This window comes from Doryrhamphus excisus, linkage group LG20, assembly GCF_037039965.1.
Source record: "Doryrhamphus excisus strain RoL-2023G ecotype Guam linkage group LG20, RoL_Dexc_Guam_v1.1, whole genome shotgun sequence".
NCBI classification, from domain to species: domain Eukaryota; kingdom Metazoa; phylum Chordata; class Actinopteri; order Syngnathiformes; family Syngnathidae; genus Doryrhamphus; species Doryrhamphus excisus.
Window position 1 is genome coordinate 6,551,283 of NC_136376.1, and position 18,978 is coordinate 6,570,260.

At 41.3% G+C, this 18,978-nt stretch overlaps 1 protein-coding gene across 2 annotated transcripts; it reads left to right on the forward strand.

The window, feature by feature from the left end:
• Positions 1-3,972: 3,972 nt before the first annotated feature.
• On the forward strand, positions 3,973-18,978 carry b3gnt2b (UDP-GlcNAc:betaGal beta-1,3-N-acetylglucosaminyltransferase 2b). Of its 2 annotated transcripts, XM_058058910.2 has the most exons (4): positions 3,973-4,249; positions 5,926-6,063; positions 11,756-11,875; positions 15,554-18,978. In XM_058058910.2, exon 4 carries the CDS (start codon positions 15,557-15,559, stop codon positions 16,745-16,747), a length of 1,191 nt encoding a protein of 396 aa, XP_057914893.2. In that variant the 5' UTR covers positions 3,973-4,249; positions 5,926-6,063; positions 11,756-11,875; positions 15,554-15,556; the 3' UTR covers positions 16,748-18,978. The 2 variants fall into 2 exon arrangements, with proteins under 2 accessions (XP_057914893.2, XP_057914892.2); XM_058058909.2 differs by lacking the exon at positions 5,926-6,063.

The following is an 18,978-nucleotide window of genomic DNA, read 5'->3' on the forward strand; positions in this document are numbered from 1 at the left end:
AATGGGGGTCTTAACCTTGCTGCTTAAGAAAACTTTCATGATATTTCCCTTTGTAAAGACATGTATTTTCTCACAGTCTGTCAAACGTTTGCAGCATTTCTTGAAAAGAGCAGAATTTCTTTTGCGATGTTTTTATTTACTTTGGTGACCAATCATCTAAGTGAGTGTTGACTGTCAGAACAAAGGCTCCGTTGTGTTTTTTTCCCAGGATGGGAAAACTGGGTGGGGTGGTTACGGTATGTTTGAGGTGGGCAGATTTTTTTTTTTTTATGTTGCTACCACTTTTGAACAGATTCGGCCGATTTGTACTGATGGGCTCACCTTGCTCATCAACATCACTGCGGTATAGATTCAATGTTTTTAAATGGACTATTTTAAAAACAGTTACAGTTACAGCATAGAAACTGTTTATTACTTTCTAAATACGTTTTTAACATAAGATCCCCGTAGACATGAAATCACTCCCATATAATCACTAGAGAGCTAAGAAGCTAGCAAGCCAACCAGTTAGCTTTGCATTAATTTCTTCTAAACTTAAAAAGCCAAAAATGTACCACTTCCACACAGAATGAGAGGAGAACTTTTTTTCACTCCATTATGCAGCCAGTGTTGAGGTAATATAATGTAAGGTAATGTTTTGTGTCAATACTGTCACCCACTGACCAAAATACTACCTAGAACTTGTATTTCAATATGTTTTTGCTAAAAATAGACCTCGAAACCCCAACATTTGCTAATTCATTTCTGGGAAAAACTTGATATAGTGAGGGAGCGATAATCAAACCATGATATTTATACTTTAAGCTTATTATATTCCTATTATATTATTATATTCCACATCACGGGGTTATTTTCTGACCACATAGTTTTTTTGTTGGCCCTTGGCACATTGTAAAAATACACTTAATTCATTATTAACATTATACTGCTATTATGAAAAGAACATTACAGTACAATGAAATTGTCATTTGTTATCAGTAGATGGTCTTCTGATGGGCTCCAACCAATCGTCGGATGGTTGTTGTTGATGGAGAGGTGACCAGCTGGGACCCAAAGTCACAGGACCCAAAGACGTCGCTGCCAGGATCTGCAGCAACAAGCGACAAAGCTCTTATTGTTGCTCCCAGAGGAACCTCAAGCACACAAATAAACAACCAATTCTGATGGCTTCCATCCAGCTGGATCTACTGTACGCTGATGAGAAAGATTGGTGTCAATCATATTATTTTGACTGTGCAAGTTGACCGCTTGGACTTTCTTGTTCCAAGTTAAGGAAACTCTTCTCTCTTTCAGATCTTAATGTAATGATATTTTCTCTGTCTGTCCCCCTTTAAATCATTGTTTCCTATTTCTATTCCCTCTTAAACCAAACACCAACTGATGCTGATGTTGTTTTATTACTGTTTTTTTCTTTCTCTTATTTTCTCCATCTGTCCCCTCTTAAACAGCCACTAGCCAACAATGATATTTTTGCAGTTATTTCTTTCTCTGTCCCCTCTTAAATCATGCTAAACCAAACACTTGCCAGCAGTTTTGTTAGTATTTTTTATTCTTCCTCTCTTTGCCCCCTCTTAAACCACACATAAGCAGACAATTGCCTTTTTTTTAGAGGGGACCTATGATACTTTTTCCACTTTTCTGACCTATAAATGTTACAATGTTGTATTCTCGTGTTAAACGATGCCAAAGCATGAGATAACGAGGTTTGAATATTTGGAAATGAACACTGAAAGACATTTTCAATGGCTCTGCATGCTTCCGGACATGTATCCAGAAGTCCTCGGGAGCGCTTGGGAGTGTGAGCGATCACAGTGGAGTGGGCGTTGGAGTAAATTAAACAGACAGATAGGGTTGGAAGCATAAAACACTGCAGAAAGAGGCGCAGATTATGGAAGATCTAGAAAGCTTTCTGTGCGGCTGTATAGGAGTCCACAACTAAACACAAAGCGCTAAAAATGAGCACAATAGGTTCCCTTGAAATTGATTTTTTTCTCTCTCTGTCCCCTCTTAATCTAAAAGCTAGCAGCTATTGTTTGTCGGTCCCCTCTTAAACCAAGCTGAGCTGCTTCTGTATGGTGCAAAGGTTCCATTAGATGAATGAGTTGGTGGGGGTTGTCATGCCCAATTTGAATGCTGCAACTTTATTGCACTTTTGTTGTGGTTAGCATAATGTCTGTTGTCTGGCTTGAGACAATAAAAGGCTTTCAGAAAAAGCCTCTATCGGACCTTATGAGTAATGGAACAGAAAAACTGCAGGACTTGAGTTTTGGTATTGCCACTTCATTTCTTGTATTCCATCCTGAGGAAGTAGTACTCCCACTCACGTGCTGCTTTGACTTCTCAGGAATCAAAAGTGGAAGTGAGAATGCAAGATGTCGAGTTAGCATTTTAGCTCTGTTATCGTGTGTTGTCACAATAGCCGCTAGTGTTGTGTCAATAAAGGGTCTCGACTGCAAGAAGGGTGCAAACGTTCTGCATTCAAATGCAAAATCACTGCTTCACTGATGACAGAACGTTGAATTTGACTTCATCAGGTGGGTGGCAGAACACAACAATGCCTTCTGCACCACCTGAGACTCTCACCAGCAGACACCTGAGTCCTGGTACTCATCATCCTGTCTGGGTAACACTGGTTGCTAGGAGACGTGCATGCTCTGTTGTGATGATACCGCGTGTGTCCTACGCTGCACATGGGGCAATTAGCCCCAAATCCACCCTGAGCCCAACGTAGTGGGATTGCAAATACAGTACTTGCTAAGATGACGCTAAGGGCCGCGTCCATTGTTTCCATTGGAGAGCAGATGTGTGCTCACAGCAGATCCTCTTTGTCTTGACCCTGGTCATTAGGTGGAGACAGCTTGGCAACAACCGCCCCCCTGCTGTTAGGAAACCACATACACACGCACACACTTCCATACACAATGCCAACAAGTAATGTAATTAAGGACATACCGCAAAAGCACTATCTATAGTGAGCTGTGTATGAGTGCTGTGCTGTTTGTAAGGATCTACTGCTCATGTTAGAGTCAAAAATTATCTATATTGTTGTTTTTAGTACTTACTAAAAAATACACAAGTCAAAGGTAATATTTATGACAGCACTCTAGCGTTTTTAGGAGTCTGCTGTAAAAACGAGGCTGCACGGTGGTCTAGTGGTTAGCTCGCAGACCTCACAGCTAGGAGACCAGGGTTCAATTCCACCCTCGGCCATATCTCTGTGTGGGGTTTGCATGTTCTCCCCGGGTGCTCCGGTTTCCTCCCACATTCCAAAAACATGCTAGGTTAATTAGCGACTCCAAATTGTCCATAGGTATGAATGTGAGTGTGAATGGTTGTTTGTCTATATGTGCCCTGTGATTGGCTGGCGACCAGTCCAGGGTGCCCGAAGACAGCTGGGATAGGCTCCAGCACACCCCTTGCAACCCTCATTAGGAAAAGCGGTAGAAAATGAATGAATGAATAAATGTAAAAACGCTAGTCAAAGATTGTGTATTTGACATGAACGCTGCTCTTGGGGGGAAAAAAAGTGTTCTGTTGTTTTTAGTAGTCTGATGCAGAAACACTAACAAAGATCCTCTATTTGACAGTGCTGTGGCATTTTTAAGTCTGATATCACTCACTGGACTGCGGCTTGACAACCAGTGTTTCTGTTGGGGCTCTTGGCAATAATTCACACAGGGACCATCGAAACACCATTATGGTAATAACTTCATCCCTCTGGGCTTCAAGCTTTTAGCTAGGCAACTAAATGTCAAGAGTGACAATCATGTGCTACTTTAACAGAAAAAAACGACTCTTTCACATCAAAAAATGGTATGGTCCTCTTTTTATGTTAGAGGACATTTACCTGTGTAGGTGCCAACCTACCATAATACAGTATCACTATTACCATTGTGGATAATGCACGTGAGATCCCACGAGCAACATAAAATAAGACTGTGTGTGTGTGGGAGGGGGCGTGTGTGTCCTGGCCACGCCCAAAAAACGTCACACTGGGGTGGAAGCACAACGCTCGAGACGAGAGAGTCAAGCAGTCATCTTCGGTTCTCCTCGTCCTCCATGGAGGTCCAGTTGCTAGTCGACTACCAGGGCTAAATGTGTGTCTCATTCTACCACCGAAGAACAACACAATACTTCTTTATTTAATTTTTTTTTTTAACTTTCCCACGGCTCTTTTGTAGTCGGGGGCTCCTTTGACGAGTGGCGGAGTTTTGTGTTTGGATTCTAAACCGCCATAAAGTAAGCTAAGGTAAGTGTCACAATGTAAGACAATGTACGTGTCACGAAGTAAGCTAGGGTACCTAAGTGTCACAGACTAAGCAAAGTGTCACAAATAAGAAAGTAAAGTAAAAGTATATAGTGGTTTGAAATGTTCTCAGGGCATGTTATGTTCGTCCTTTAAACATATGACAGGAACTGCAGCGTTCAGACAAGTATAGCACAAGAAAGTCACGATTGCTTAAATCGATTTATTAGAAGCATGCAAACACATTTGGTTCATTGTGTGCATTGACGGGGCACAGGACATTCTTAAAATATAATTTAACAAGAAAACTAAAAACTGCAAAAATTGAAAAAGCATCAGTAATGTTACAAGCCTGAAGTCAAACTATTAAGATAGTTAAATATGTGGGGAAATGGCATTTTAGTGGCATAAAATGTAAATATTAAAGTTAAAAAATATTGTTTTAAAGTTGTAATTTCTGAAAAATAATTTTGTGAAAAAAGACAATATTATAGGAATAAAGTCCTAATTACAAGAAGTCAAGGTAAAGTCAAGGTAAAAAAAAAAAACAAAACGCAAAAATGGAAAAAAGAGAGCAAGAAAGACATGCTATACAAATAATATGTTTTTTATTTTTTTACATTGAGATGTATTTTTAAAAATGTACTGTATACAACTTGGTTAGCGCTCAGACCTCACAGCTAGGAGACCAGGGTTCAATTCCACCATCCGGCCATCTCATTTATTTACAGTAATGCCATAAAAAGACTGGAATGGCCTCCTTGAGTGAGCGATGGATCGTTTCTAGTATCTAGTACACTGGATTACAAAGGGAATGTGTGGCTAGCTTACGCTGGAGGCGCACCGTATGTTTTTAGATGTCTGCCATGTGACGGCTGATGGCTGCAAGTCAAGCATTCAAACACGCTGTAGCTCAGCAAGATTGTGCTTTATTAAAATGCCTGGCGCTTTCTTTGGGGGGCTGGGATACACTTAACTTAATCAGGGATTGTACAGACTCTGTTTAGGCTTCAGCAAATGGGTTTGTCTCTCGCCCCTGCGGTGGAAATATTTTCACAAGGTGGATTGAAGCCTTTCTTTCCACCGCAGTGATGAAGAGTCGAGTTGGATTTTTCCGTGTAATCAAAAGTCTGTTGATGGCAAGGAAAACCCAGCGTGCTTGGGGAAAAACAGGATATGACTACCACAGACCGGATTTAGCTAAAGGTATTGACAGTTGATGACACAACTAAGAAACTCCTAAGAAAGAAGAAGTTCTACCCAAATCTCTGGAAGCCATTAACAGTCCAGGCTGTTTAGTCAGAAACTTACCAGTCACCCGAGCAGGAAATAGCTCTTGATTTTGCCAAGTTTTTGCTACTTTATGATATTGAAGGGGCATTTCTTTTCATGTTCTTAAAGTACTAAGCGAAACATTTCCTCGTCACTCAGCTAAGATTGAATAATGTGTAATTCTGGATGTACTGTACCACCCAGCCCCCACATGAAAGCACATAAGTACACAGCCCAGTGGAACTTGAGAGTCCCTCCCAACAAATTGACAAGCACAATAAGTATGTGTATCCTGGAAAGCCTTCCTCTTCACCCCCTCATAGATCAACAGATAGGCGAGACTAGCTTCCCTCGCACATCAACAAGCTTTCTTTGAAATCTTTTTTTTTTCCTCCTCTTCTATTAAGGTCTTTGCCACCGGTTGGAGAATTGTCTCGCTTCCGCCCCCGTCGGCTACCTCCTTCCTGTCCACACTCCCAGAGGATGGGACTTGTGTAGCAGTCTCAAATTCATAAGCAGATGCCAGGCCGGATATTCCACTACTGGTGTGTTTGCACACGAACCCATCAGACTTGTTCCAGAATTGCTCTTCATTTACTGAAGGCAGTAGATTCAATTCCAGTCCAAGCTTCCTAGTTTCTGTGAGACACACGACTGAAGATAATTGTTTCTTTTGGACCAAAATCATACCTGATATCCAAACTCAAACATTTTTCTATAAAAAGCTACGATAAAGATATTTCATGTTGTTCCATGACAACTCTGTGTGTGCCAGAAGCAATAAAAACCGACTATTTCATAAAAAAACACACCACAAACGGGTGATGATGGCTTTAGCGCCTTAAACATAAATCAATTTCATATTTTACACTAGGGATGTGCAACGTACATTTGTTTTAATGTCAGTTATTAATTGTGATTGGATTCTGTCCGCCCGTCAGAGCGCACCATATGCGTAATGCGTCGCCATTTAACTTGTGATAGATTACTCGAGAGTGGACGTGCACAGTCGCAGTGCCCCTCATGTGGACATCACATTTAGTTTAGATTACAGCCAGCATGTCTCACCATACATAGAGATGACCTTTGAGCAAGCGGTGTCTCAGTGGCAAGTATTTGTTGATAATGAGAAATTCCGTTCTATTTAAAACGCCCGCCTTCCAACCTGACGGCTGACGTAACTTTTTGGCCGGTCACCAACACTCACTTGAGCTGAGCGCCCGAGGATTTACATTGCGATTGGATGATCCTGCGCATTAAAACAATTGATAAGCATCGCACATGCTCTATTACTGCAAAGTGAACCCCCTAGCTGCATCTTGAGTCGAGTCAAATCAAATATAATAATGAAATAAAGTGGAGACAAGGACAGCCAAGTCAGGAAATAATAAAAGTCCATTAATCTAACGGGTAAAGATAAGGTTCCTTAAAGATAAAGATAAAACAAAATGATAACACAAAAAAGGGGGGCATGTTTACAATGGCAATGTAAATATTGACTTAGTATTTATGCAATAGTTCGGCTTAATTGAACCTCCTACTAAAGTTTATAGGCCAATGAAAATAACAAGCTATACACATGTCGGTTGACAGCTTAAGGTCACATCCAGTATTGGGCATTCAAAAAGTAAGAAGTTATTGTTACTTTCAAAGTAATTGAATTAGTAATGGAATTCATTAATTCATTTTCTACCGCTTTTTCCTCACGGGGGTTGCTGGAGCCTATCCCAGCTGTCTTCGGGCATGAGGCGGGGTACACCCTGGACTGGTCGCCAGCCAATCACAGGGCACATATAGACAAACAACCATTCACACTCACATTCATACCTATGGATAATTTGGAGTCACCAATTAACCTAGCATGTTTTTGGAATGTGGGAGGAAACCGGAGTACCCGGAGAAAACCCACGCATGCACGGGGAGAACATGCAAACTCCACACAGAGATGGCCGAGGGTGGAATTGAACCCTGGTCTCCTTGCTGTGAGGTCTGCGCGCTAACCACTAGACCGCCGTGCCGCCCTAGTAATGGAATTCCTCATTTTTAAATGTAATTAGTTACCAGAAGAAGTAATTCCTGTATGTCAAAGAACTGTCAAAGAACGTTGTAGTGGCGTGTCACCTTTGAGAGATGTTGTTGTGAGATTAAGGCTGTGGGCTGAGCTGATGATTCACTGGGGGCAGTGTTTCCTGAGAGTGGACAACCATAACTTTCCTTGACTAGTTGCTTAGTTTCCTGTGCAGTGGTAGCCATCAATGCAGTCTGAAACGACATCTAGATTGCTGATATCGACCAATGATTATCAACTCGTAGGTCAAAACTGTTTTTAGCGGGTCGCTGGGCCAAAAAAACACAATAACAATGTAATGACCTGATGCCCGTGAATGCGCCTTGTCTGTGCTATTGGATTGTTATTCCACTATGAGGTGCATGCTTAAGCAGCCGTGTAACCATGTAAACCCAATACAAGTTCTGAAATTTTTGTGGCCTAAAAATGACTTGTGTGTTTTTGCGTGTATGAGCCCACCCAAACTTTACAGCAGCTGCTATTTTTTCATCTACTGCTATTCTGATACAAGCAGTCCGCCCTAGCAAGTCTACCCAGTAGGAGCCGGCAAGTGTTTGCTAACATGTTAACAGACTGGCAGAGAACCAGAAAAGTTAAATAATAGGCCCAGCCTCTGCGCATTTCAAGTAGCATCACAGGAGAAACAGGACAGCATTTACCCCTGTTGGTGGTAAGTAATATCGGGTATAAACGCTTAGTTGAACACATCGAACCTGTATTACTGTATTATGCATATCTGATAAAACTAAACCCCAGAGGAAGTAGGCGGGTGACTTTTTCTCTTTTATAGTGTTACTGACAATTGTTCTCTGCTTGAATAAAGCAGTCTATTCTAACATTCCACACTACAAAGTAACAAAAGTATGTATTATTCGTGCTGATATTGGATCAGTATCGATATCGACCGTCATTCGGTATCACTAAATTTGCATCAGGACACTGCGACAAAATACAGTTAAGTAGAACCGCTACAGCACCTGCACGGCCGCATGTCTGTAATCCACAGTACAACCTTTGTGCCTGCACGAATTCTGTTGTTGACTGAAGATATTTGGTGCTCACACTCGAGCTCAAGCAGCACTCATCCCAGCGGCGGCCCGCAGGCTATTTATGGTGCTGTTAGGCCCACATTCTATCAGGTCATAGCATCCTCTTAGCCTCTTTTCATCCCTCCTAATAAGGCCTATTTAATTGGCACTGTATTGGTGTGGTGTGTGTGTGTGTGTGTGTGTGGGGCAGATTACACTAAACTGATCTCACGGATATTTTAATATTGTCATTTCAAGATTTGGACTTTATCAAGGGGAACTGCACTTTTTGGTGGGAATTTTGCCCATCATTCACAATCGTTATACGAAACATGAATACATATTTCATTCCATTTTCTGTGCATTATAACGCGAGACAACGAGTTGATATGAGCTAGCTAACAATGCACGTCTTTCGGGTGCACCTATTTTGACACTTAAAGCCCTAACAAAAAACTTTTAGCGATTTTGTTATTGTTGCAGGTAACACAAAGTACTATATTTCTGGCAACAACGCCTTGATTTAGGCGTTATGAGTGACAGCTCAGCGTCACTCACAACGCCTCAGTCACGCTACCAGACTACATTGCTACGAAGACTCTTCTGAGCGTTTTTTATATGTTGGACCAGTTCAACAGAGAGCGCATATCTTGTGCTGAATGATACAGCTATTCCATCAGTCGGCATCCCAATGAGAGCGTACATTGTAATTAACTGTTGTCTGTCTGTGTGTGTGTGTGTGTGTGTGTGTGTGTGTATGCTTCACCATAGCCTGATCTGCCTAACACACAACAACATTATTATCTTCCTGGGAGGAAAGAGTGTCTTACCTTGTAGCCTTAGTTCCGATCAGTGGGTTCTGTGAAATCAGTGCGCCTTGGAAAGATATTCCGGTAATGTTTTAAATCAACAAAATACAGCAAGTATTTAACAGTTTTACATGGTATCATCAATGTACTTGTTCTTGCATGATCACAGCATGTATAGAAAACGATGAAACATTGCTAGAGGTTTTTCTAGAGGTCTTCATAGTTGAAATAGGTGTGTCCCAATGGCGTACATTGTTAGCTAGCTCATATTAACTTGCTTTCTGTTGGTATAAGGGAAGGAAATATGTGTTCATGTTTTACATAAGGATTGTGATTGTGAAAATCCCCCCCAAAAGCTTGTAAACATTGTCTTGCAGTGGTTGTCCTTTTATTTTCAGTGGAGTACCACATGTATACTATTTCTTTAGTCCTTTTAAGCACAAAAATAATTTTTGATTGAAAAAATTAGCCCCTTTTGATGACTACTGATCTATTGTACAGACAGGCCACATAGAAGTTTTCATATTGTTTACATGTTTTGGGGCTTGCCTTACAGTGTGTTGTCAGACGTACTAGTTTTTATTTGGAATGAAATGTACTATTGTGCCAACAATGCATGATTTTCTGGATTTTGTATAATCGGATTGGATTGGACAAACCTGAATTCCAGGCTGTATTAGCTTCCTAACGATGTTAAGACTGTCATTACAAAGCAGTTCATTATTGAAGAATTGGCAGATTTCCCTTTCTGCCCTTGCCTTTCTTCCTCTGGCTCTACTTTTAGCTTCATATTGGTGGTTTTGTATTCTTCTGTAGTTCTGTTTAAAATGCAGCAACATGGCAATGGTAATATAAAGTCGACCCATGAATTTTCTGGCTTCCTAGCATCATTGGCGTAACAGAGATGGTCAGGGGTGTGAAGTACTGCAGTTACTCCCTTGCCCCGCCCTGTTGCATTGAAAGCAGTTGTCCCTTTCAGACAAGTATTGTAACGTCACACCAGATGCTGCCGCTGATGTAATCTAATTATCTGATTGAGAGATACACTGTTGCTGCGGGAAAGCGCACACACTTAGGACAGTTCCTTGTTCTGCTGGGTGAATAAATGGAGGATGGTCTGTTGCACAAAGTTATGGGATCACTGTACCCCTTGTCCACTGTTGCTGTTTCAGAGCTGCTTTGGAGTAGGTTTTCAGAGCTTTTGTTTTCCTTTTCCAAGACAGCGCAGGGGTTTCGAACTGGAAGGGTTTTTTTGGGGGGGGTGGGGGGCTGCAAAAGCTAAACCCTTTGCATAATGAAGAGGTGGAAGGGTTACTTCAGGTATATTACCCGCCTTTATATTACCTTCTCCCTACTGTGATTGTGTGTGTGTGTGTGTGTGTCTAATATGGAGGGTTGGAGGCAGTTGCTTTCCTAGTAATTGTTTTTCCTTTTAATTGTGGTAATTGTTTTTAATTCTGTAAAGCACTTTGTGTTGCATGTCTTTGCAGGAAAAGTGCTATACAAATAAAGTTGATTTGATTTGATATATTCCTTGAATCCACAGTCACAATTCATTTAGAATCCAAGGTGGGGGGATAAGTGAATTAAAATGAGAAACACTGAACACTCACAATTACGAGTGTGCCTGAACGCATCACAACATAAGGAAAACAGATCATGAAGTTGTTCATTGCACTGTGTGCATTATATGAACAAATAAGTAAGTTTGATGATTATTTAGTGCGTTAAAAGTGTTTCATTCTGGCACTGTGAGTGGAAATTCCCCTGAAAATGAGACTAATTCGTTAGTTGTATGTATTTCTGTACTTTCATTTTCAATTTGGTGTTAAGTTTTTGAAGTGTGCATGAGTAGGGGGTACATGGTTTCAGGTCTAATGTCTGAAGGCGGAAGCGGCTAAAAGGTTTGGGTACCACCGATTTGTGATGTATTTTATGGTTATTTCTATTATTTTGGAGAACAGGAAGTTATACATATCTTGACTGCATTTTGTTGCCCTGTACCAGTGACATGAGCAATAACAATAAAGTTGAATCTAATCTAATCTAAAATGCTACAGTCTTTTATAACATTTATTCTACTACTAAAGATCGCTGGAGTGGAAAAGAAGTGTGTGAAAGAGACAAAAGTTAATATGTCTCATTGTGGTGCCCTGCTTGTATTTAATGCAAATAAGCAGACCTTGTAATCACATCAGGAGCATGATGATAAAGTTCACCTCAGCCCCTCCAGTTCTACTCCTCTAGTCTCTCTTTTGCAGATGCCGCTTGCAGTTCCTTTTTTTTTTATGTGTGTGTGTGTGTGTTGACGCTGTGGTTGTGTTGGTTCCAGGTTGAAGCCGCCCCCCACCCCGCGCCTCGACCCTGTTGGCTGCTCTGCTGCACAGGGCACAGCTAAGTATGGGGTAAGAGCGCTGAGAGGCAACATTACAGCGAGCACTCAGCAGCACAGGTAAGGTTTCACAACACAACAAAATGCTTCAGATTACATTTTTTGGTTAGCATATCAGAATCAGAAATTGTTCATTGCCAGGTATGATCAAACACATACTAGGAATTTGTTTTGGAAATGAAAATACATAAAAATGAAAATACAAAATATACAGTATAAATATATATACACAGTCTGTTTTTTGTTTGTTATTCCGGAAGCACAGTCTGATTATTATCCCAAAAGAGTCCAAACTGAGCATTAATGTAACGCATAGAGTGTGTGTCAATGTGGCAGGATGAGGCAGAGGTGGGGTGTGAGGAGTGTTGGGGGGGTCCCAGGCCTTGTTGATAAGACTGACAGAAGACGGGGAAAAAACTGTTCTTTTGGCCTGAGGTTTTGGTCCTGATGGACCGCAGCCTCCAGCCAGAGGGGAGCATCTCGAGGAGTCTGTGTTACTAATATTGTTTTAAAAGAACAGATTGTACAAAAAAAATCACATTTTTACAACTACTGCTGGAGTTACATAAAAAATAATCCAAAATTTTCATTCAGCATGAATAAAATACGGTACGGTGCGTCCATATAATACACCAAAGCAGCCTCAGAAAGGCATTTTTGTTATGATTGGCTTTACATTTAATGGTATTGTTAGTAGCTTAATGTTAATATTAGTAGCTAAGCTTTGCCTTGTTGCTATCATTAGCTGACAACTAGTGCATGTGCATGTGTGACGTTGGTGTAGCTTACGTAAAACAGGAAGAGATGCAATATACATTTTTGGGAGGTGCACTTTGGGAGGCTCCGAGTGAGGGGGGGGATGTAACACCAAGTCGGCGTAGCGTACAATAGTGTAGAAGCATAAATCAGTCTTGTATCAATTCTAATACAGCCTTGTATGGTAGCACAAATGTCCAAATAGTGTAACTTCCTCTGTGTGATTATTTGACTTATGCCACAACTCCACAGCGTGTGCTTCCCTATTTTGTGATTCTTAACAGAACTTGCTGTTGGTTGCACACTGCAGATTTTGAAATATATGCTAAGAAGTTACGAAAAAACAGCCTGCATATCAGCTTTGTGTAATAGATGAGAGCAGATTATTATTACTGTTATGCGTATTAATGGTTCTTTTTAAAATAAACTTCAGGTGTATTTTTTTGTGGTGTTGGAGGTTCTTGTATTGTATTTCTGGAATGTGTCATGGCCCAAAGTAAACCAAGCGGCAGGTTAGATACCGCTCAACAGATAATCTGTAGCCTCTTTCACACAGTTTCTGCAGAATTGCAGCATCAGAACCGTAGCCGAAGATGCACCATTTGTCCGCCTTTTATTAAAACAGAACTCAGACAAGTGGGATATTTCTTGATTGGTGTTCTCTGAATCCTCCAATCGGATAATTAGAGACATAATTAATGATATCACATGTATGAAATAATTACAGTTGACCATACATTGCTGATGCTGCTTGTTTAGCTAGCTGTTTCTGGAAGTTAATCTGAGGTTAGGAAGCTCTACTCTTGTCAACATGTTGTTCAACCTTCTTTTTTTGGACTCCTCCTCCTCCTCTTCTCCTCTTGTTCCACTCCATCCCCAGGAGTCTTCTTGTTTTTTTTGTTTTTTTTTTGTATGTCGGGCAATGCTGAGAACAGGGAGGTAATTATCCCCGAGAGAGGGAGGCGGTTGGTGCAGAAAGGACCATGTCTCGTGCTGGTTCTCTGATACCTGGTTGTGTTTGCATGTCAATGGGAGCACAGTTTCAGGGAGGAAACAGTAGGGCGAGGTGAGCAAGGATTTATATTGGAGCAGCAGTGTGGACGTGTTGCTAGGAGTCGGCTGGGTGGGAAGCGCTGCAGCCAGTATTGACTTTGATCTATCAGGTGGAGTTTCTACGGAGGAAAAAAGATTGGGAATGACTTCAAATAAATACAGGCAAACCCGCACGGCTCAGTAGAAGTTTTGAAGACTCAATTGTTAGACAGTAGAGCTGAAAAGCAAAACCAGAATCATCTCGTGGATGACAGCTTTGTGGCCGAAATATGCTGTGATGGTTTCTAAGGTCTATTCCCGTCTGACTCCAGCCAAGATGACATTGAACCAGTCAAACCTGGTCTAGCATTCAAACTCCTCTGTTGGTTAATTCAGGGAGAAACTCCATCTACATACCCAAAACATGGCTTATTTGTTATTGGACCTCCACATATTGTTCTGTAAATGTTAGCTAGCCAGCTAGCAGGCAGGCAGTGAGCAGCACAGTGGGAATATTTTACACTAGAAACACCGCAAAGCAAGACAGCAACGTGGGAATGTTTGCCAGGCTGTTGTACCGACAAGCGAAAACTCTGTCATAACCGAAAATGCAACAACTGTTTGAAAAAGCACCATATACACAACAAACATGTTCATGTATACGAACTACAATATGAACTACAATACAAATATAAGGCATTCAAATGAAGCATTCAAAGACCTAGGTCTATTCTGCATTATAAGACACTCTCCAACACATAAACAACAGGATATGTGCCATTGTTTTTTCATAAGCTTTTTAAAAATACTAATCATTTGTGAACGTGTACTCCTATATAAAATGTATATTTATGTTCATGTTGGATGGTTTGATACTTACTGTATATACTGGTTATTAATAACCCTGAGAAAAATTCATGGTAATTAAGAAGTCATTCATAAAAAGTCATTCATTCATTTTCTACCGCGGGGATGCTGGAGCCGATCCCAGCTGTCTTCGGGCGAGAGAGGCGGGGTACACCCTGGACTGGTCGCCAGCCAATCACAGGGCACATAGTATAGACAAAAATAAAAAGTCATATTAAAAATAATTTGGAGACAGACATTTCATCCAAGAACTTTGGTTAGCGCCCTCATTTCTTTTTACGACCCCCCTTCTGAAAAGAATCAGAATCAAGAATCCTTAGGAACCGGAATCAAAACGAGGAATCAGAACCGGAATTGCTCAAATTCAAATGACGCCCAACCCTAATTATGATGACTACTATATCTTTGTAATTGGGAATAGGAAGGTGATTGTAGGGGTGTTAGTTCATGTCTGGAGGGCTCTAATTACGTAAAAAATATGTATTTAGAAGGTCATAAAATTAAAATCACTTCTCATGATCGGGTCTGGAATCAATATTTACTGCAATACTAATAAATATGCTTTGCATATGCAGGTGGTTTAAAACTCAGCTAGCTTATCTCGCTGCTACATTTTTTGATATTGAGTGACGCATCAATGTGCAGTTTTTTTATGTTTTTCATTATTCAGGATCATAATAATGCAGTTGTATTGATTGTATCAGTTTGTGGCACATGGGTGAATTTTTATGATTTGAGGTTAGAGGGTTTGTGTTTTTTCTGTGAGGTGAAACGCTCGTTGCACGGTAAGCTTGCAACTCCCCCTCAAGTGAACCTTTAATGGTTTTATTGTGTTTAGTTTGGACTCCATACAGAGCAGTTTGCAGTTTAACAACTGGGCTAACACAAACGCACGCCGTATGACATTCTTCACCTGAATGATACCCTTTGGTTATTTATGGATTTGAACAACGGTTTGTTTAAGACTGTGCAAACAGTGAAAAGAATTGGTTGTGTCTGCCATTAGTTGCCGAGAAGACGCCATGGAGAGGAACAAACAAAAGTTGACCCTGGTAAACAAGTCATTTTGTGTGTGTGTGTCAGGTCATGGCGGTGCTGCGGATGAGGCTGAAGGTTGTGGTGATGGTGACGATGGCGAACCTCTTCATCTACATCCTAGTTTTACGTCACGGCAGCCAGTACAAGAACAACAACTTGAAGTTCATCGTCTCCTTAAAGTCGTTCTGGAACAAAATGGTGCCCAGCGTGGCTTACTGGAACCGCCAGCAGCAGATATTGGACTTTTGGAACAACCCCATCCTGTCCAATCACAGCCAAGGGGGCTTGCCAGACTGGCTCAACGGCACGCAGGTGGACTCTGGCACCTGTCGGCCCGATTTCAGCGTTAGCACTCAGGTGAAAGACTACAACTCCTTACCCGAGCGCTTCAAGGACTTCCTGCTTTACATGCGCTGCCGCTTGTACCCCATCTTGGTGGACCAGCCCGACATCTGCAAGAAGCCCCCGTTTCTGCTTCTGGCCGTTAAGTCGCTGGCGCTGCATTTCGACCGCCGCCAGGCCATCCGACAGTCGTGGGGGCGGGCGGGCGTTGTGGGCAATCGCACCATAGTCACCGTCTTCCTTCTGGGCCAAGCCACGGCAGGAGACGACCATCCGGATGTGTCGGAGATGCTGACGTACGAGAGCGTCCGCCACCGGGACATCCTCCAGTGGGATTATCGGGATTCCTTTTTTAACTTGACCATTAAGGAGGTTCTCTTCCTGGACTGGATTCAAACGCGCTGTCCTGATGCCAGCTTCATCTTCAAAGGCGACGACGACGTCTTCGTCAACACCTACAGCATGTTGAGCTTCCTTGATCACCTGTCGGAGCCCAAAGCCGCTGACCTTTTTGTGGGCGATGTCATCACCAATGCGGGGCCACAACGGGACAAGAAGGTGAAGTACTTCATCCCTCAGAGCATGTACATCGGCTCCTACCCTCCTTACGCCGGCGGCGGAGGCTACCTCTATTCCAGAAGCGTGGCCGCTCGTCTACACGAGGCTTCCCACCGCGTGGCGCTCTACCCGATAGACGACGTCTACACAGGCATGTGCCTGCTCAAGGTGGGGCTGGCCCCTGAGAAACACAAGGGCTTCAGGACCTTCAACATTGAGGAGAAGTACCGTAACAACCCCTGCGCCTACAGAAGCCTCATGCTCGTGCACCCGAGGACGCCGCAGGAGATGATGCGGATCTGGTCCTGGCTCAGCCAGCCGGACCTCAGCTGCCAGTGAGCAGGAGTCAGGACTCTTAAAGATGGCAGCTCCCACGCTGCTAGTATTTTAAATGTCTGCTTTGCTGTACAAAACAGCTTCAATCAAAGCATTTCTCTTTGCACGGCACATATTTACATCACAACTATTTATATGGAACGCTTTAACACTGTGTCAGCTCCACAAGGGGGCGCCAAAATGCTGTATTATTGGTTTTTTTAGGTAAGAAACCAACTCCAGGTTATTCCTTTGGTGATATTAGCCCACATTTTTCCCCAGAACACCAGCATACAATTCCTATTAGGAATAGGAATTGGGAATATTAGTAATCCTGAATTCTGCATCCTGAGTGGTCTGGGGAATCGGGACTGCTGTTGTGTCAGTCACCGATGGCGGCGGTGGTGGCGGTCAGGGGTAAAATCTTTTATTTCTCGTGGATGGAGGCTACTGTCGCGGTGCTGCTAGTCCCGCCAGACTCCTTCCAGTATTTACTGTACGTGGGACTCTCTCTCTCACAGACCCAAAGGCCTGACTTCGCTGCCGGGGCAACCGCTTGGCTCGTCCTCATCATGTCGCTTTTGTTCAAAACGCAAACAAATGCCTCAAGTGCTGGATGTGAGCTTGTATGTGTTTCTTGTATGATGTGATGGATCCATGTTACTGAAAAGGAACTGTTTTTTTTTATTCCCAAAGGTCAGGAAAGCATGTATTAAGCTCAAAAATTATTCATACTTTTTTTTTCCCCTTTACTTTGTATTAAAAAATATACTTATTACACCAGAAATGCATAAGATTACATTTTTATTTATTTAGAAGTACAGAATACATGGATATTTTCATTATTTATTTGAAACTCTTGACAAAATCGTCGTAGCCTTTCACAACACATGCTATCCAGGGTTCTAAATGCATCGTTACATCGTTACGCTATGGCTCTCTAACGAGTTCTACAAATAAGCTTTAATGATAAATATTTTTCGGGTGATTAATAATTTTGGGCTTAAATGTACTGCATATTCTATTTTGTTTGAATTGTGTTTTATCCGAAATAAACGTGTACATTTTATCCCAAATTCTTTTCCAGGTCTTCAAAATAGAAATTATAAAAAATAAGCTTTAATGATAAATATTTTTTGGCTAATGAATAATTTTGGGCTTAAATGTACTGCATATTCTATTTTGTTTGAATTGTGTTTTATCGAAAATAAATGTATAAATTTTATCCCAAATTCTTTTCCAGGGCTTCAAAATAGAAATGATAAAAAATAAGCTTTAATGATAAATATTTCCAAGTAATGAATAATTTTGGGCATAAATGTACTATTTTTCTATTTTGTTTGAATTGTGTTTTATCCAAAATAAATGTATAAACTTTATCCCAAATGATTTTCCAGGGCTTCAAAATAGAAATAATAATAATAATAATATTATTATAAGAATAATAATAATAAATCAGGACTACAATTAAGCTTTATAGCAGATGATCCCCTTACTTTTACGTTTGCGCAAATGTACTTTTTTTTTTTGCTGCTGAGCCAATGTTACAGTTTCATTTGCCTGTCTTCAGTATTCCATGTTGTAAAAGTGGCAGGACGACGATGATGATAATGATGATGATGATGATGATGCATGAATGTTGGCCTCCCCTCTGTTAGGGCTCCCACTGCTGGTCAGGCTGGTTGATATGCAACTCTATTGTTTATTGTTTATATTAATTGTTAATTTAAAGAAAACCTGCTACTCCGGTTCAAAGTGTTCTCCTCGTGCACATCCTCTCATGTTATTTATCTCCTGGCTCCTTTTTTTGTTTGCGTCACCCAGGACAGCAGCCAGGCTGGACAATCACATAAATAAGACCAATGACCCGTTGAACGACCATGCTCGAAAGACACGGCAGCGCGTGATACGCTGCCCCATACTTGAAGCGTTGAGAGGTCATCTGTGTTCATGACTGCGTGACTTTTTAGCTTTCGAAACTATTTTTAAAAACGCTGGCTTAGATTTCCTGCGCCATCTCCCTGCTGATGCAAACAAAACACTGGTATTATTAAGTCACAGGTTGTTTAAGAAACGTGCACTCAGGGTAAAAAAAAAAAAAAAAAAAAGACCAAATATGTGCCTGATTGTTGAAGATGTTGATTGTACAAACATTTACAACTTGATGATGTCAGAAAATGTATATTATTTTCATGTTGGTTTTTTAAAAACTCTACTTGTGTTTGTATTGCAACATGAATAAATGAAGTAATAAA

Coding starts and splice junctions, on each gene's coding strand:
- b3gnt2b (XM_058058910.2), top strand. CDS start 15,557: ATGGCGGTGCTGCGGATGAGGCTGAAGGTTGTGGTGATGGTGACGATG.